Source organism: Petaurus breviceps, unplaced genomic scaffold, assembly GCF_028583685.1.
Source record: "Petaurus breviceps papuanus isolate PSGF00001 unplaced genomic scaffold, PetGlider_PUasm1.0 90418, whole genome shotgun sequence".
In the NCBI taxonomy this organism is placed as follows: Eukaryota; Metazoa; Chordata; class Mammalia; order Diprotodontia; family Petauridae; genus Petaurus; species Petaurus breviceps.
Genome location: NW_027187246.1, coordinates 2,406,512 through 2,427,470, shown reverse-complemented (window position 1 = coordinate 2,427,470; position 20,959 = coordinate 2,406,512). Strand labels below are relative to the sequence as shown.

The window sequence follows — 20,959 nt, the reverse complement described above, 5'->3', positions numbered from 1 at the left end:
ATATACTCTTGCTATAACGATCATTAACTAAAACATGCCTACATGATGTACCTGTCTAATTGGGCAGTTATATGCAAGTAAAATACTGTAAGTTGCAAACCATGTTTATTTCCGATGTGACTAGAAAAGGTTCTGTAATTCTTAATTAAATGCTTCTAATATATAGTGTCAGGATAATATATTTATAGTGGTAGCATTATAGTTTTATTATATTTGAAACTTATATGGTATAATGCTCATTCTTTAACCCTCCCCCAGTAAAATTTGAATCTTTATTCTTCCACAAGGAAGAATTTTTGATTTTGTTTAAAAAATATGCTAAGACCCATAGTATACAGCACAACTCATGACCACCTGTATATTGTAACAGTAGAATGGTTTCCAAGAATAATAAATTCTTGCTGAAGAAGCCTTCTTGAAATAATTGTCAGAATCTATGCAGCCAATATCTTAACAACCTTATAGTCAACTGGTAGCGTATTTAGAAGAATGTTTTCTAAAGGTTAAAAGGCTGACCTGGGCCTCAGCCTTGTGAATGCCCAACTTGTCACCGTTTGGTGACATGCATTACCAGAATCATGTGCATACATTGAGAGGAGAATATACACCTATGTCCCTTGGGGAGAAAAATTGAACAATTTTTACTTTGGGATTCAAAATAATGAAACAACCACCTTTATAATCCAGATTCTTAAATTAGCTTTTCTGAGACAAAGCAAGGCTATTAGTAATTACATTTTAAATTGACTGAAGGTAGAAAAAAACCAACTTTTTTTTGTGGTAAATATTATGAAGCAAATCATTCAAGTTGAAACCATACCTGTAGAATACCTATATAATTGCAAAGTGTTAAAAGCATACATATACATAAATAAATATATATACATTAACTATTTATCCCTGTATACATCCTCATTTAAATAAATGAAAAGACTTTTAAAAAGTATCCCATTACACATATTTTTAGCGTGTGGGGTTGGATTATACTTAAGAAAAGCAGCTTAACAGTTTCCACAATGGGATAGAATCAGTGAAGTGGAATGAATATAGGAAAGAAATTGCTATTGATCTCAGCCCAGGCCACACTATGCCTTGCATAGCAAATGGCTTCCATTACCTTACTATCTTAAGATAATTAATGTGCAGTCACTGCCCTTATCTTATGTTATCGGTCATTCTGATACCGTTCAATTTCTATCAGGGAACTTAACGTTTTAGATGGGAGAGGCTTCATCAATAACTGTCATTGATGATAATTTTATAAATCATGATGCCACCTACCCAATCCAATCTGTAAAATATGTACTTCATAGCTGATTGACTAACTGTTACATAAAGTCTTGCCATCAAATATAGATTGTGATTCTTTTTATAATAGTGCCTTTTTATCATAATTTCACTACTTAGTTTATATTTCCTTAGTTCAACACTATATTCCAAAGAATTACTACCTTTTTCACTGGAAAAATACCATTTACTCTTATATGATATTTAACTGTGGTGTGTATTTCTCATAAAATATTTCATTTGCTTTTAAGTCATAAGCACAACAAGCTATTTGAGAGGCACATCAAAGGAATGCATATGAAATCTATAACTTACTGTAAGGCATGTCCACGTTAAACTATAAAGAAAGCATTTTATTTTTGCTCACATCATTATGAGACAACATATGTTAGATAAAATTTTACCTTTACCATAGTATGGCTTTTTGACATGGCTGTCACTGGTTTTAGGCTTTCTCTCCTCCCCAGGAAGTTGTCTTGGAGGCTGCTCTTCAAATGACCTCATATTATCCCTTCTGCCAGCTTCCATTGCCATTTTTTCCCTCATGGCTTTTGCTCTCTCAGTTTCCAAAGCAATAGCTTTCTCAAGAAGGGTTAAATTACCCTTGGTCATATCAAATACTTCTTCAGACCTGTCTGAATTAACAGAGGTGGTGTCATCATCTCTTTCATGACACCCATCCTCCTTTGCACAGCTAGCAAAAGTTCTAGATCTGGGACTTAACTGTTCTTCAAGCCTCATTAAGTTCATCATGTCAGAGTAATTCCTATCCGGTGTTCTTCCTGGGAAGTCATCTTCTTGCCTGACATGTTGACGGATGTTCATGTTTTGCTGTTGATTTCTTTCCTGTGGGTTTGTCTCACTGAGTTTCCTAGCAAGATCAAAACATTGGTTTCTCAAGCACTCCAAACTGCTGAGACACACCTCCTCATCACTCTCCTCTACCATTTTTTCCATAAGTCCATTGTTCATAGGCTTCCCTAGCATCACAAAGTTCATGTTTCTGTTATCTTGCTGTGATATATTGTCTGCATAATTTCGGTCATTGATGTTCTCTGAAAGCACTACGCCATGTCCTTGCGCTAGTAATTTAAGGGAGTCCACGGTTTCCCTAACAACATCACTGTCTAAGTCTAAGCTCAGCTCAGGTTTCCGACCCACGTTTTCATTTTTGTCACTATCGTCTTCCAGACTATTGGACGTGTTGCTGTTCATCTCTGACTCAGTCCTGGCTCGGTATGCCGCGTCCTCGGCAATCTTGCCCAGGTTTAACAATGACTTGGCCACCAGTTCATCGTAATTATCATACTCATCATTATTGTTATCGTCTTTTTCGGTGTCTTGCATTATTCGAGTATTGTGACAATTCATTTGATGATCTTCTGTAAGAAAATTAAAAAAGAAAAAAGGAAAGGAAAAGGAAAAAAAGCTAGAAGTTGAATTGTAGTTATATTAGCATGGTCAGAAAAGAAACTACAAGTCAAACACTTTATCATAATTCTAGGACCTTTAAGTCACATTTGCCGTTAGGTTTAAATTGCTGACATTAAGAAAATAGATTGCTCTAATGAACACAAGGCCATTTTTAATATTCGCGATGCACCATTACAATAAGCCAGCAAATATTGTAAATATTTTAGACATAAAATTTTACTTTTTCTTAAATTTCAAGAATAACTTTTATTTTTTCCTTTATTTGCAACTTAATCAGATTTATAATAATTAATCATATTACTAAACTTTCTAAGAGCCTATGGCCTTTGTTCATTGCCAACTCTAAAATGGGTATAAAGTATAATGGTTTTCCAGTAGTTTGTTTCTACGGCAATGCATTCTACATCTCACTGAGGGAAAGACAAGTTCTTAAGGAACTATCCAGAGATGTATTCTACCATTCCTGTTCACTATCATAGTGAATTCTTAGGCTGAATTCAAAGGCTACCAGACCTTTGCTGTCATTAAAAATTTGATCCTACTGAGACATTATTTTTTTTATGACACTGTGAAGCAAAGCAAGCTTTGAAGAGAAATTTTCATAGATATCCCACAATTATTACAAAGTCAGGTGGGAAGGGGACAGGCAAAGAAGTGGATACTCAGGAGACAAATACCTATGTAGAACAGTATAGTTCCAATAAAATAATAGGATGGCATTTGTGGTCTGATATGCAGTTATGTTTTCTTCATGATCTTCATCTCAAGAAAATCTTTGTGAGAAGATAGAATTATTGCATGAGAGTGCCTGCTGGATCATGAATTCACTCTGAGAAACTGATTTCTTAAAAATTCAGATCCCAGGACTCAAACAAAATCCCACTATTTTATCTCAAAAAATTTTATCATGAAGAAACATCGTTGAAATCATTGTCATCACTAAAAATTACACGGTTCAATTCAACAAAAATATTTATTTGGTGTCAACTATGTTGAGGCCAAAACAGCACAGCTTAATGGTTTGAAATCTATCTTCAGGGCCAGGATAATCTTGTTTCAAGTCCTGCCTCTGATTATACTAGCTGTGTGACCACAGATAAGTCACTTAACCTCTCAGTGTCCCAGTCAGCTTTGTAAGACTATAAGTCACTTATAGATTGCTGGGGGAGGAAGTTTTAGTAATGTGAGCTACCTACTGGGATTAAACCACAAGTCTGGACTTTAAAAAAAAATTCATAACCCTTAATGACTATATATTGATCTTCCCTCCCCCCTCTGAAAATAATTTTAATGTGGGGAAAGAAAAACAATGGATTCTATATTATTTAAGTCTTAAGTCTTTTAGAGTTTGGTTCAGTCAAATTATGTGCCAAAATCAGGTGTGAACTCTGCTTTTTTCTCTTAAGACAACTACAGAATAAGTTTTGTTTATTGGCATGTTCGTGAAATGCAGATTGTTGGCATTAACATGTCCAATTAGCTAAGGGTTACTTCATGTTGCTTCCGGTATTCCCTTTAATGCTTTCTTTGCTCTTTATCTTCAGAATTGTAAGTGATGGAATGAGCAGTGTCTTAACACACAAATGAATCACCTTGGTTTGGGAATGAGATTTTTTTTCCACCAGGAAAACAAACAAAACAAACCAAAAATCAGAAAATCTTAAAGCAATCTTGATTACCCAAAGCATTGAGTCTCCAAATCATTTGTCTCGTGCACCTCAATTCACACATCCTTCTAAATATGAATAAATTAAGCTCAATCACTTAAAATTCACAGGACAAAAGTAGAAATGGTGTTTTTCTAGATCATCCTCATCAGTCCTCACCTCTCTCTTAGAGGGGTAGAAGTATCCTCCAAGAGCAGTGAGAAGAAATAAAGATGGCCAGTGAAGTTATTTAGAAAGGTAATGAAAAAACTCATCCCAGAAATAAACTTGTGACATTTACCTAGAATTTAGAGATGTAGGAGCAGAAGTAGATTGCAATTTAAAAATTTCTGAAATTCTAAAAGTTATATTCTCCTCTCAATTCATGCACTTTAGTTTTGGATGCGTGGGCTGTGGTTTTGGGGTACCCCTTATGTTAAGCAGCTTGTGCCCCGTCCATGCAGCATCTCTTGTCTCTCTGTTTCTGAATTCTTCTCTGATGTAAAGTTGGTGGAGGTTTTTAAGCCCCAAATTACGATGCCTATAAAGAATCTACAGGAAGAAGGATCCGAAAGATGTGATTCATGATCACTCAAAACACATACATAGTCTTGAAGCATTCGAAAGTTGAGTTAATGGATAAAGTGAAATAATTTTGAACTTTTTGCCTTAATGTTTCCTTCACAGATCTCTGAGTTGAATGAGACCTCAGTGGATGTTCCATTGCTCCCAACTTTGCCCTTGAGAACCAAGTAAAACAAGCCTGAGCCCTATTCCATATCATAGTGGAATACTTAAAGAAAACTCATATCCTCCCTCAACCCCCCAAGTTTTTTTTTTCCAGTCTAAGAATCCCTAGTTTCTATACCAAACCCTATATGATATGAACTCAAAGTGCCTCACAATATAGCTCTCAGAACTGACCATAGTCTTCTATATGTTATCAGAACAGGGTAATATTTTTTTTTGATGTTTCCATTTGTTAAAACTGAAAAAATCCATACTTTGGGTAATACAGTTTTCTTCATTTGGGATGTACTGCAGGTCCTATTTTAGGGCTATCATTCCAGATATATAGAATCCAACAACCAATTACCTACGGATTACCTACTGTGAACTGATCACATGGCAAGAGAAAGGGATTGCAGATAGACCAGCAAGTACACCACTCATACTTGCTTCTTGTAAAATAACTAAAAGAAGGCCTTTAGCATGTTGACTAGATTCACTGTAGAAGATTTCTGGAATGACATGAACAAGAACTCCTCAGGATGAGAGAGCGTAGATGGTTTGTGATTTGCATTGATTGAAATAGTCCTGAAAAGGGTGCACTCAAGAATCTGCTTATGCATTGAATTAATGTTTTTTGTTTGTTTGTTTGCTTTGCTTTTTTTTTTTTTTTGGAGCGGGGAAGGCAGGGCATTGGGGTTAAGTGACTTGCCCAAGGTCACATGGCTAGTAAGTGTTAAGTGTCTGAGTTCAAATTTGAACTCAGGTCCTCCTGACTCCAGGGCCAGTGCTTTATTCACTACGCCACCTAGCCACCCCTGAATTAATGTTTTAACCTTTTTCCTAACCTTATACTCCATAGTTGAGTATTTCAATTCCCTAGACTCCAGACTTTGGAATCTCCTTTGCTTCTTCCACATTATGTTTTCTACCACCAAAATTATGTCCAAGTGTTCTTCTTTCATTTCCCCATTGTTGCAGTGGGGATCCAGGTATGGATTGTCTCCCCCATGGAGCAGCATAAGCAGAGCTCCGGTAGATGTTCTACTATAGTTCTCCCAAAAGAAATAAAAAAAAAATAGTTATTAACCAATGCTTTTTAATTAAGCCTCAAAAGAATGTAGATAAGAAAAGATGGTAACGAGAGAGAAATGGGTATTTGTCATACAAGTAGTAGCCACTGGCCATATTTTTTTTTTTAGCATGGCATCAAAGGACTAGTACCTGGAAAAAAATTAGGTTGACTGTGAAGAAGACTAATTATAGGAAAGGGGGGGAGGAATCCATAAAAACTGCAAATGCAAGTCATTCCACTAGCTTGGCTCATCTTCAACTCACAAAAGCTCAATTCTTGCCATCTGAAGGATAATGATTGACAGTAGTTAATATGTGAACGACTGGTGGAAATGACATGCTTGGCTCTAAATCCTTACAGGCTAATAGATTTCCTGAACCTACCTGTATTTAACTATTTCAGAAATACATTTGGTACAAAGTCAGCTCTTAATTATCTGGACTAATGGAGGGGAACAGTCAGTCAGTCAGTCAACAACCAATTACCTACTGATTACCTACTGTGCATCAGGAATGGTCTTCATAGCTCAGAAAGCCTTTGTGTTTACTCTGGAATAAACTCAACAGTTTTATTTTCTTTCAGGTGATTTGCCTTTCTCTTTATGTTTTCCGAGGCTAATAATAACTCTAATCTCCATTCCTCAACACATACAGTCTGAGTGGGATTAAACATTTCCTTGAGGTCCAATTGATTACAATCAAAGTTTTATTCTACTCATACTTTTTGGTGTGTTGATTCTTCAACCAAATCATGAGGATATATTTGTAGTGACACAGTACTTAATAAAACAGTGAATGAATTGGTCCAACCAACCTAAAAAAAATACAATTACTGGAAAAAGATAATTGAAATGTTTACACTCCTCAACCCAGAGAGGCAGCCCATTGCTAGGTACTTAATGGAAAGAGATCAAAGATAGAAATAAAGGTACCATATATGCCAAAATATTCATATCAGTACTTTTGTGGCATCAAAGACCTGGAAACAAAATGGTTACCCAATAGTTGGGGAATGGTCAAACAAATTGTGGGGCATGATAATAATGGAATATTACTGCATCATAAGAAATGACAAGTATAAGGAATTCAGGGAAACATGGAATACTTATATGAATTAATGTAAAACAAAGCAAAGCAATGCAATATAATATATAATGGGAAACAATATAAACATGATTACAACAATGTAAACGGAAAAAAACCCCTCAAATCAATAAAACTTTATACTATAAAATTATTACCAACCAAGCTTGGCTCCAGAGAAGATGAAAAAAATACACATTTCTCCTTTCACTGGAGAGGTGGAGGAATATAGATCAATAATACTGCCTGTGCTCTCAATTATGATTGATGTATTAATTGGTTTTAACTTCTTTTTGGTACAAATTAAGGTTTACCGGGTAGAAGTATATATTTAGCAATGAATGTGATGAAAAAGCAAAACTCATCAACAAAATTAAAAAGAAAAAATAGAAAATATAGGTCATCCAAAATGAACTACCCCAAATTTCCTTCTCCCTATAGCAAAATTTCTCAGTGTACTAATTTTTCTTTATACCCACAGAGGTAGTGTGGTACAATGGGAGGAACAGTGGCCCTTCAGTTTAAGGGTATGAAGTCCAGTCCTGCCTTTGGAATGTAATAGCTATGTGACCATGGGCCAGTCTCTTTACCTCCCTGGGATAAGGAGGTTGGATCAGATGACTTCTAAGGTCACAGCTCTTGGTCTATTTTTTTTGCCTCTGATAAACTTGTGTTCTCAGTCTCAACCCTTCTCAGTTCTAATTCTTTGTTCCATCCTTTATTCTCTCTTACACTTTTGGTCTTTCTCATTTACTATTTCTTTCTGTTCCATTGTAATGGCAAGCAAAATTGTATTAGCTCCTTGTTTCAGTTTTCCAAGTGTCTTTGAGCCTCGCCTGTGATTTTATCAAGTCTTTGTTAGAAACAGAACCTGTAAGAGGAACTTGCCAAAAGAGAATATTAAAGCCCAAGCACAAGCTGGAACCAAGCAGAACTGGGAGGAAGGATGGCTGTGGTGCTGGCACTGTCTGTCTGTTCTGTCTGTGTTGATTTTACTTTGTCAGACCTGTCTGCTGACAGAGGACATTGCTGTTGTTACATAAGCCCTGGGACCTTACTGCTGGTTCAGAAGCCCTGAAAGAGAACTTTCCTGCTGTCTGTTTTACAGAAGTCCCGAAGGAGGGTTTTACTGATGTTTTCAGAGGTTCCAGGACTTTACTGATTATTTGTGTTAATTTCTTAGACAGAGGCCCTGTCTATTCATTTGTGTTGATTTCACAGGCAAAAAGTGAATTGATGATAGTGCTGACAATGTGTGTGAGTATTGTTGTAACTCTGCTAAGCTTGATGTGTGGAGCTGGACCAGAAGCTGGACTGGAAGCTGGGAGCTGTCTACCTGTGAATCTAGGTGATGGCTGGGTGAATTCAGGCAAGAGTTGGGAGCATGGAAGAGGGACCATGGAGTTTGGGAGTCAGCCTTGAGTCAAGACAAACCAACCTCTACTTGAATACTTCGTGCTGAGTGACAAGATTGAGACTGTGACCTAGGGGTGGGGGACCTTGTACTTCATACTCCTTAAGGATGATAAGTTGTTATGTTATATTGCTGTGAATGATGTACTTTCATTTCTGTGAATGTTTTGCTTTAGTTTACTGTTTAATAAATAGAGAGTTCACATACTATGTGATCAGAACCTTAAAGCTATTCACAGCAGCAGTCCTCAAGAGAGGTGCTCGTGCTTGGCTTTACATCTACAAAAGTGCATAGAACTCTGCAGTTTTAAATCACATACATACACACATACATTCATACTTCTCTAAAAACCCTGATACCTCTTTGTCCAAAATTAAGACAACAAGGAAGAGGAAGTAGAGGCTCTAACGTATAGAGTTAAGTATGGACTCAGTAGTAGGGAGAAAGGAGGAAATAAGCATTTATCAAGTGCCTTCTGTGTGCCAAGCTGTGTTAAGTGCTTATCACTGAGGCACTGCTCCATGACTAAAATATTGCTTTAGATGGTTATACTTTAATTAAAGGAAAGAGGTCAGGTCAAAGAGGTGGAGTGAAATAGCATTATGCAATAAGAAGGTATACTAATGTGAGAAAATACAAGAACTAAAGAGAGAAAGAAGTGTAGTGAATACTTGAATAAAAGATTATTGGAAAGACAGGAAAAAGAAATAGCTGAAGAGTTTGGGAAACATCAAAAACCTGGAACAGAGGCACAATGTAGTACCTATGGGGGACTCTATCCAGACATCTGTTAAGGGTCTCTCTCTTCCAAATTACAACAGATAATAGATTATTGACTTACATAAATGGTAATTTGATCCTTCAACATGTAAAGTAATCAACAAGGAAAACTATTCTGGATTTGATTCGCTTAAGCAAGGAGGAACTGTTTGTGAGTTGGAAATGATAGAGATCTTATATGTAGAAGTAAAGAAGTGACTATTCCCTTCAAAAATCTGGGATAAAAAAGGAGAGGGAAACTGGTCATGGTTTAACATATGAACCCTTGCTCTGGAAGAACAGATTTCAAATTGTTCAGAGATAGAATAGCTAGGATTCCATGAACTAAAATGCAACGGAGGAAGTAAGCCTAGGAGGGATGGGAAACCCTCAAGAATGAAGTTTTTAAGGCATGCCACAAAGGGAAATAATTCTGATGCAGAAGGAAAAAAATAGGACATGTCTGATGAGACTGATGTATTTGCACAGAGAATTCACCAATCAAATTATATTCTAAAAAAAAACACACATACATATTCATAGAAGATGGAAGCAAGGGCAGACAGGAGGGGATGAATATAATAATGAAGCAAAGTCCTGAAAAATAGTGTCAGGAGAGCTAAAGCTCAGAGTAGAAATTGGTGAAGGAAAGCTAGAGACCACAAGACTGTGGGGTTTTTTGTTTATTTCTTAGCAATCCTGGAAGATCACAGTATGGGTGACATTATTTATGGTGGATGGTGTGGTGGTAATGAACCAGAGGTAAGGCAAAACTGCTCAGATCTTACTTTGTTTCTGTTTTTTTCTGCCAAGAACAGTGATCTTCCCATTAGAAATGATGGAACAAAACAGTTAAGAGAGTTCATATCTAAGATATGGAGGGGAATAGTAAAAGAGTGCCTTAACTACATTTGTAGATTCTGAATTGATATGATATGATATGATATGATATGATATGATATGATATGATAGCTGAGTGACAATCAATGCTATCTGGATGACCACAGAGAAAGGGAGACACCATAGGAATGGAAAAGAAAAATCAGCACACAACATGATACTATGAAAGGGAAAGGAATAGCATCTACAAAATAAAGGCTAATGAGCTTGATTTTAATGCCTGGGAAAATTCTAGACTGGATCATTAATGTGGTCAGTGAATATTTAGAAAAACAAATGTGATTATAAAGAACAGGCATAACTTTAAGCAAGAGTAGGTCATGCTGGACAATTTTGACAGGCCTGGAAAATTAGTCAATCTTTGATATATGTTACCTTGTTCAATCATTTCAGTCGTGTCTGACTTTTTTGTGACCCCATTTGGGATTTCTTGGACAAAGATACTGGAGTGATTTGCCATTACCTTCTCTAGCTCATTTTACAGATGAGGAACTGAGGCTTCCACCTTACCTTACCTAAATAATATGAAAGGCTTTGATAAAGTATCTCCTAATTTCTACTTGAAAGGACCACTAGGTGGTGCCGTAGATAGAATGCCTCATCTTCCTGAGTTCAAATGGGGCCTCTTTTGCCTCAGTACTCTTACCTGTGAAATGAACTGGAGAAGGAAATAGTGAACCACTCCAGTATCTTTGCCAAGAAAACTCCAAATGGGGTCACAAGGAATGAGAAATTACTCAAAGTACTGAACAACAACATCCTGTCCACATCTAGAGGACTGCATTCAATTCTGAGTGGCACAGATAAGGAAGGACATTGATAAGATAATGAATGTGTACAAGATTTCACATGAAGATTTTGGAAAGAAACTGAGAATGTTTAGCTTAGAGAAGAAAAGATTAAGGGTGATTGTTTTCATATAGATGAGGGGCTGTTTTGTGGAATAGGGATTATAACTGTTCTCTAGTCCCAAAAGGAAAAACTAGGGACAAGTGGATGTTACACAGAGGCAAATTTAAGCTTTAAAGAGAACTTCCTCACAATCAGAACTGTACAAAAATGGAACAGGTGGCCTCAGAAGGCAATGGATTTCCTTTAAATGGACATTTTTGAGCAAAGGCTAGATACTGCCTTTTTGAGTTTGTTATAATGGGCACTCCTTTTCAGGGGTGGGTTAGGTGACTGCTGAACTCCCTCCTTCCAACTATGAAATACTGTTATTTTGTGCTTCTCTCCTCTCTCTCTCCACTTTATTGATAGTCTCCATTTATTGCCATCAGTTGTTAACCATCCACTCACTCCTCAGGCTGAAGACTCATTAGGGAGCACAGAATCTCAGAATTAGAAGGTACCTCAGAGGTCACCTAGCTCAACCCTAACTGAAATAAGAGTTTCCTTATGAATGGACCAAAATAGTGATTGAAGAAAGAGGGTTTTCAAACCTTAAGGTACTCTGTGCAAATATTAGTTATTATAGTTATGATGGTGGTATGGAGTAAATATCCTAGTATTACTTTTGAATATATGAAACTGGATTTTAATAGTTTCTCTTTAAGAAAATATACCCAAGGGGCAGCCAGGCAGTGCAGTGAGTAAGAGCACCGTCCCCAGTGTCAGGAGACCTGGGATCGGTTCTGGCCTCTGATACTTGGCACCCACTCAAAAACAATAATAACTGTCCATGTAACCTTAAGCAAGTTACTTAACCCCAATTGCTTAAAAAAAGAAAAAGAAAAAAAAGACAATATACCCAAGATAAACACTTAAAAGGCTTCCAGATTTTTTAAACAATTGGTTATCTTGGATGCATTTTCTTAAAGTAAATCTATAAACCCTATTTTCTCATTGACCCTATTTTCTCTATGCACAAAAATATAAAGCATTAGGAGAGGATCAGTTGAGAGCTGTAGATTGCATCCTCTCATATCAGACACCATGATCCTTGTGAACCAATATTAAACTCACCCTAGATCTCCTGCCAACCTTGCAGTGTGACATCTAAGAATATTACTCTGTTGTAGGGCAGCAATTCTGTAGTTTGTATCTGGGCCACACCGTTTCCTACTTTGATGACCTTAGGCAAGAAATTTTGCTTCTATGGGCTTTAGGTTCTTCATCTGTAGGATAAAGGAATTAGACCAGATGACTTTAAAGGTCTCTTCCAGCTCAAAATCTATGATCCTATGGCCCTATTTCTCATATTTATTCCATCTTATATTGATCACTGAAATGCAGCTCTCCTGTAATCACGCACATCTCTTGGCTCCCTCCTTATAGCTAGGGACTCTTTCATCCCATCCCCAACACACATAAGTAGCAAGAGTTGGCATATGTCTTGTTCCCCAGTGCCATCTTCAGACCCTCCATCTGATATTCAGCAATCATTTGACTTCTTACAAAGAACATTGCCCTACTTCAAATATCCTAGCCTTCACTCCCTCAATTTGCTCAACCACTGTGATATCTGTCTCAGCTGATCTTCAACCACATACAAGAGTGACCCCACCTTAGACTTCTCACCCTCAAGTATATTTGCACCAGTGCTAGAGTTCCTAGTTAGAACTCTTAGACCCACCCAGCTTAAAAACCATTTTTCCCCTAGGATATTTTTCCTGTGTCCTTATTACATTATAATCCAGAAATACTCTCCAGATGATCAGTTTATTCAGTACTTACATTTGAACACATTGCTTCAGATGTTCTCTAATGCAGAATATTAATGGGACTATCACCTTTCTTGCTTTGGATACTGTGTTTCTCAGAAGGCAATCTAAAATTACATTATGTCTTTTATTTTGGCTACTATGTTGTACTGCTGCTTTATATTGAGTTTTCAGGGAGTATAGACTACTTTTCTGGAAAGTTTGGCAGTAAAGATAAGGGGGTTAGTTGGAAATAGTTCAGGGAAGTGGAAGGATTTTTAGGGAAGCTTTTTTTAAGGACTTCCCTGAGCATATTTATATTTATATAAATAAAGATATATAAATATATGTAATATATATTTATAGGTAATATTTATATGCCACACATATGCACTCACACCATATATGTATATATGAACATGTGTGTATGTGTATAGGTATGTATTTATGTGTTTACATGTATGTGTGTATGCACACACATATATATGTTTGTAGATTGAGAAGTGACCGGGGGAGAGTTTGGATAAGGTTATATTATAGATGTATAACTCAAACAGGACTAAAACATCAAAATTTTCATTGGTAGGGACTTAGCCATCAAGTAAAGTCCTCTTTCAATACCTTGTCATGTGTCATGATAATCCCGCATTCTCAAAGACTTTCTAAGAGCATAAACTCTTAATAGGTCCTAGCTAGTTGGAAAGACTCTTAAGTTTGGTCCTGATGTTTTTCCTCTTCTAACCATCCTAGGTAAGAGAGACTCATCACCAGATGGTTGACTTCTAAGGGTCCATAGGTATCCATGTAATAGACTGAAAAAATGACCCTCTCTGCTATATGATCTCCTTCAGCTTCTTCAGTGACCATGCCGCAGTAATGGCAGAGTATAGAGGATGCTAAAAATCTCACAGTTTTTAATCTACAAATACTTAACTGTTGATAGTCAATGTGTGACCTTTCAAAGTCAGAGACCATTATTTGATATGCTAGTGGAGGAAATTGTGAGAATACTGATTTTTTTTCCTATATATGACATAAGAAAAATAAAAGCTGCTTCCAAGGAGGAACAAATAAAGATACTATTGTAGATGTACAACATAGGCATCAAAAATCATCATTTAATGGGATATTTGGTCTTTTCATATTGTAGTTCTTATGATAAGTGTAAGCAAGGAGATAATCATTAAAACAGTGATAGTTTTCACTGTCATAGGCAATGGAGTAGAAAAATGATGATGAGAGATGGTGATGCTGGTGATGGTGAAGATAGTATTAGTTATGGTGATTGTATTTATGTGTGCCTATGTATGATTACTTTTGATGATGATTACATATACATGTGTGAGTGTTTGTGTGTGTATTGCCTTGAAATTTGTAGAGCATATTACATATATATATACATGTATATATGACATATTAGAGTTTGTGTTCTTCTTATAAAGTCTTTGAGAATTCAGGATCATCATGACGTGACAAGGCATTGAAAGAGGACTTTACTTGATGGCTAAATCGCTACCAATGAAAATTTTGATGTTTTAGTCCTGGTTGAGTTATCCATCTATAATATAGCCTTATTCAAACTCTCCCCTGGCCATATATACATACACACATGTATATATATACACATATGTATAGATATATATGCTTTGAAAATTTCATGGTGATGCACACAGTCATAATATACACACATATATGAATATGATCTCATTTGAGATGTGATGTTTAATGTGACAGGATCTTCCAAACTAAGTCAATATATCAATCAACAAATAATTAAGAAGTGCCTACTACATGCTTGTGTGTGTAGGGAAAGACTGTGAAAACTGCTTTGGAAAATATGATTCAGGATAAAAAAAATGAGAGATCAAAGGTTTGTGGACAATTCAGAAGTTTCTTACCTGCACATAGGATCATGAATATGTCTTTTCAAGAAGACAGTTGAAAGACACTGGATGTGATGGGCACTGAACAACATTGGAAAGAAAGAAGGAAGGAAGGAAGGAAAGAAGGCCATAATGAAAAGAAGGAAGAAAGGAAGGAAGAAAGGAAGGAAGAAAAGCAAATTTACCATAAACAAATTGACCATACAATAACAAACAGGAAATGACTAGTTACCAATATAACAGTCATTTCGGAATCAGCTATCTATGTGTGCAATCAGCTCTTACACTGGCTAAAGCAAAGATAAAAATCAATACCAAATTAGAAGAAAGGGTAAAGATGAGTAGATGCTGCATGTGATTAAAGTAACTCCAATCTGACTTGTTTAAACAAGTTGTCAATTTGAAAAATGAGAAATGGACAAAATAGACATTGATTATGATTATCATGATTTCTCAGGGAGGTTTAGCTGATGTAAAAAAAGTTGCAATTTATGTTATGATGCCAGGCAGTATGATCTAGTGACATGACAAAGGAACTTGGATTTAAGGAGAGACCTGTGTTCAAATTCTTCTTTTGCAACATGCTAGCCCTAAAGTCATATACAAGTCACTTATCATCTCTAGGCATCAGTTTCCTCATCTGTTAATTGTAGATAACTATTCTTTCAGTATCAGTCTCAGACTGGCTGTGAGACATAAATGAGACAATGTATGTAAAAGTATTTTGAAACCTCGAAACTCAATATCAGCTATCATCTTCATTATTATTATTGCTAGGAGGAGCCTGAAAGAATACAGTAATTGCCTCAGAAAATTTTGATCTCTTTCCAGGCAGAGAGACCAGGAAGCCATGGTTAATACCAGTTTAGAACATAAGCTCATTTGCAAAACATTACAAAGGAAGCGGGTAGGTGGAAAATTATGAGCAGGATCATTACACAAAACAGTGAAAAGCAGTTAAAGAGAAAATAAGCCTACAGAAAGTTTGCTATTAGACCCAGCTAAACTAGATTATTTTAGGAACATTGATAGGTGAAAATGAAAATAGGGTAGCAAATAGACATCAAATGGAACAGATCTGCTGTGTCAGCATTTCTATTGTGATCTAGTCTCATCAGCAATATTGCAACTACCATATTTAGATGCTATTAATTCACTACCCAAGGTACTATGTGGGCAAATAGCCACTAAGAATATGAAGCTGTGAAGATGAGGTATACCCTGACCTTAGGGTTAGAAATCAGTTCTAGGGGAGATACAATTTTAAAGTCATTTAAAGAACAATTTTTTTTGGAGGGGGGAAGGCAAGGCAGTTAGCACTAAATAACTTGCCCAAGGTCACACAGCTAGTAAGTGTGTCGTATTTGAGGCTGAATTTGAACGCAGGTCCTCCCTTCAGGGCTGGTGCTCTATTCACTTCACCACCTAGCTACCCCTAAAGATCAATTTTAAAGATTTCTCAAAGAGGAGATTGAAAATGAAAATGTTCAAAGTGGTACTTTAATTTTTTTAAAGTGACTTGGAATTGTTTGATAATTACTAAACCACATGCCATATTTTCTCATCTCTAGAAAATCTTTATGAGGGCATCTTTGATGAAAGCAGCAAAATGGAGCAGGAAGACTTCTCCGGATTGTTGGGTATAACAGGCATTTCCATAATTCCGCTATTAAGAAATTTAGAGACTCTAAGAGCCTCCTTATTGTGTGTGTGTGTTTTGTTCATTGATTTTTTAAAAAAGTAAGTGACTCAATGGAACCAAATGTAGCATTTAAAGACTTTCTTTAAAAAAAAAAGCTTCCTCCATGAATATTCTAAAATTATGCAAAATTCCATGCCAGCTGGGATCACCAGCATAACTTTGTTCAATAATTAGCTGAATACTAACATCAAGCAAGGCATAAAACAGGTACATATAAGCTCACCTAAGGTTGGAAGATATCCTGCCCAGAGTGCAAACAAATAAAAAAAATCTGTTGATGGTGAAACTCAGTTCACAGATGGCATTGCATTCATTTTGAGCCCTAGAACATTATAAAACCTCTGAAATGAAATCCTCAGTCATTTGAAAAAGACTGGCTTAGGGATCCGTGGTAGAGAAACAAACTAATGAAAAATGTCTATGGCTCAGAGTATGACATAGAGCTAGAAGGGCAGCCCATTGTGTCAACTTCTCACTGTAAGTACCTTGTAGAGGTGCTTCAGATAGACAGTGAGTTGGACCTAAAACAACAGGATGAGGAAAGGCTGACTGGGAAACTGTGTAGCACTTTCAATGCTTGCAAGCTGCTCACTCCCACAGAAGCCTACCACCCTTTTTAAAAGAAGAAAAACCCCCCAAAACACCAATATCCTCTTAGAGATAATTTGTGGGTATAACTTACGGAACACCTTCCAGGATCTTACAAGAATCAAGATTGCAAGTGACCCAAAGGGCAATGGAAAGGCACACAGTGTGTATAAATAAACTGTAGCCTATTACCAACAATGACTTGTGTGAAGGAATCTGTATCAAAGGCATCCTCAAGGACATGTATGACCAGAAAAGAAAGTAGGCTTATCATATATCAAGAGTGATGGATGGCTTGTATGCTGTGCTGTTATCCATGAAATATGAAAGAAACCAAGTGAAAGTCTTTAGCATGTTGGGTAGATCATGGATCCATTGAGAAAGCAGAATAAGCATGAAACATTTAGGATGCTTTCAGTATTTATCTTGAAAGCAGTTAAATTGATCCATGTCATTTCATAAAATGTAGAAGTTCAATTAAGAATATGGTTGAGGTGGGTATGTGACACAGTGAATAGAGCACTGGCCCTGGAGTCAGGAGGGCCTGAGTTCAAATCCATCCTTGGCCACTTAAACATTTACTAGCCATGTGACCTTGGGCAAGCCACTTAATCCCAATTGCCCTCCCTTACCCCCTCCAAAAAGAAAAAAGAATATGGTCATATCCCTCTCATCCTCACTGCCCTGAGTCTTCCCATTATAGTTGTCATAGATTCAAAGAAAGAAACCCTAGGTCAGACCCAGAAAATTTGATTGACCTGCTTATTGGCACACAGCTAGTTAGAACACGGGTTTTCTGACTACCAGGTCAATGGTGGTTCCATCAACATCAAATTCCAATCTCTCTGATGCTTGAAACCATTCTGGGAATTTTAATGTGGCTCCCCCCAACCACTTCAAACAAAGAATCTGAACTTATATAAAGATTCTGATCTAAAGAGTGAAGAAATTTCTGGTTCAAAGCAAAAAAGGCAAGTTTCGTTTCGTTTTGTTTTCTACACCATTCAGATTGGGAAAAAAAAAGAAAAAGAGGCAAAAGACTGGAGTTTTGGAATCAGCAGTGGCCTAACTATTATTTAGAGGGCTATGGGCCATGTGTTCAATACCTTCGAAATAGTAGGCATGTGTTTGCGGAATTGAAGTGAGTTCCTATTTAAAAGGCAGAGAAGAGTCCCTGTGCCAAAACAAAACACACACACACACACACACACACACACACACACACACACACACAATCTCCTCCCACCCAAACCAAACCAAAAACCTTTCTGCTACTTTTTCTTTGACTCCAGAAATTCCTTAAAAATGGAACACAGGCCTTTATAGTTCATAATTAGAAGTACGGATACAAAATATAAAGGTCCATGAAATAAGTAAATTAACATAATAAATTCATGCTGTAGTTTCAGTACCTTCAATCTTTAACGTGAGCTCACAATGTTCTTTGGTATCATGCCCTTGACATTTACACCAGAATCTGTGCCAAAACCCTAGGGTCCCACAGAAGAAGAATTAACATGGACTGTGTGACGCCAGTTTTGGCTGCATCAGCTGGTGGTGTTATCTCCAGGAAATGCAGGAGGTGGCAGTCCAGGGGTGATTCATAGTCTCTAGAGTGGCCGCTGAAGTAGATTCTTTTCCCTGATATTTTTACATAGTTCTTTCTGTAAGCCTATGTGGAGGTGGTGTAATTGGAGACATTCTCCCCGCTCCCAAATTATATTGGACATAGTAGATGGTATTTAACCTCACTCATCCTCCATTCCTGAATTATTTAGCGTTAGCGTTCATGTAGTTTTAATATTACCACTATCAATAAACATTTCTTCACTGCCTTTAATAAACAGGGCAGTGTGCAAGGCTTTGGGGAGACCAAAAGGCCCTTTTCCTTTTTATTTTTGGTCTGGTCTTGTGATTCATCAAGAACTCCCAGTTTGGTAAATCCCTCTACCAATCAGCTCAGTAACTTGTCTGAAACTTTAGTCTCAGAGAATAGCTAGCCTGGGAAGTTGTGTGGCATGGTGGATAGAGTGCTGGGCCTGGAGCCACGAAGACTCATCTTCTTGAGTTCAAATCTGGCTTTAGACACTTACTAGCTGTATTACCCTGGGCAAGTCACTTAACTCTGCCTCAGTTCCTCATCTATAAAATGAACTAGAAAAGGAAATGCCAAAGCACTCCAATATCTTTGCCAAGAAAACCCTAAATAGGGTCACAAAGAATCAGATGTGACAGGAAAATGACTAAACAATAACAAAAAAACCTTAAGATTAAATCTTAGTGTCTGGAACAAAGTAGTGCTTAACTCCACTTGCCTCAGTTTCCTCATATGTAAAATGTGCTGGAGAAGGCAATAGCAAACCAGTATCTTCACCAAGAAGACTCCAAAGGGGGTCACAAAGGGTCAGACACAACTGAAACAACTCACCAAGAACACATAGCTACTATATGTCATATGATCACATAATTAGAACTTAGAGGTCATTGAATCCAGTCCCCTCACTTAATAAAGAAACTCAGGCCCAACAAGGTTAAGTGACTTGCCAAAAATCATGCAAAAAACTAATTATCAAAGCTAGGAATTGAATACAAGACCCTTGACTAAATTCAATGTATTTTCCCCCCTCATTGTTCCAAGGCTTGAAAAAAGGGTTTCCTGACCCCACTGCTGAGCCTCTCTGCCACGTGATTTCTCTTCTTGCCCTTAAGTGGCTCATAATCTAGTCAGAAAAAACAAGATAAATCATAGAATCTCAGGGTTGGAAGAGAGCTTGAAGTCATCTATTCTAAGCAACAAATTCTGCCTATAATATCTCCAACAAGCAATCACCTAGCCTCTGCTTAAAGACTTTTGGTTTTGGAGAGCTCACTTCTTCATAATTCATTCCATTCACAACACATCTCTGTTAACAGTATTTTCTTTATGTCAAACTAAAATCAACTTTGTGGTAACTTTCACCCATTGGTCCTTCCAAGGCTAAGGAGATAGATCAAAACACTTTTTTCCACATGACAACCCTTCAAAAATTCATGCATACTTCTTTTTCTCCATCTTTCTCCCTTTGCTTCTTTTTCTAAGTTAAAAAGAATTTAACAGAAATTTATTTTCTTTCCCTTTCACCCCAACCCAAATCACTAACAATTAGAGAAATGCAAATGAAATCAATTCGACCTTTACTTCTCACTGCTTTCTTTCTCTCTCTCTTTGGCTTTCTCACTCTCTCTTCCCTTCCCCACCCTCTGCTCCTTCTAGATGTTCACTCTCTCCAGGTTTATTCCAACGAGACCCTGCTGTGCAGTGAATAACACTACAGTATAACAGAGCCCCATTATATGGCCTTCAGAATGCCAATGATATTCTCTAATACACTGTCTTCACCCTTACATAATGCCTGAATACATTCTGCTGATTGGTACCATATACGGCCACTTCAGTTATTGTTTTCCTTTTACTTACTGCTGACAAATACCATGAAGTTGATTTGTCTGTATTAGAGGCAATCATCCCAAATAATTTCCCAGGCTTCATTGTGAACTGCGTGTAGTTTCTTGTGATTAGTTTTGGGCTTTATTCTCATTGCCTTAAATGTCTGTACATCTAACTGTTTGACCTACTTATCAGCCAATAGCAGTGTCTCTCAGTTTGTAGTCCTTTGTTCTATTCCTTTGCATTTGTTATTCTCTTAGGCCTTCTGACTCTGTAGATCAATCTCTTACGTAGAACAGTAACAATGCTTCCCTAAAATTCAGATAAATTATCTATGACCTCTCTCTACTACCTACTGACTTATTTTTTGCTGTTCTCAGAACAAAGGCAA

The 20,959-nt window shown here is 37.0% G+C and overlaps 1 protein-coding gene across 4 annotated transcripts in view; it reads right to left on the bottom strand.

Annotated features, from left to right (window-relative positions):
• The window catches only part of MYT1L (myelin transcription factor 1 like), a 704,996-nt gene that overhangs the window by 182,645 nt on the left and 501,392 nt on the right, over positions 1-20,959 (bottom strand). For 3 of the 4 annotated variants that reach the window (XM_069108684.1, XM_069108683.1, XM_069108685.1), the window contains one exon: positions 1,692-2,669. In XM_069108684.1, the coding sequence (XP_068964785.1) occupies positions 1,692-2,669 (978 nt within the window). The remainder of the gene's footprint in view (positions 1-1,691; positions 2,670-20,959) is intronic. The other variant, XM_069108686.1, reaches the window with a different exon arrangement.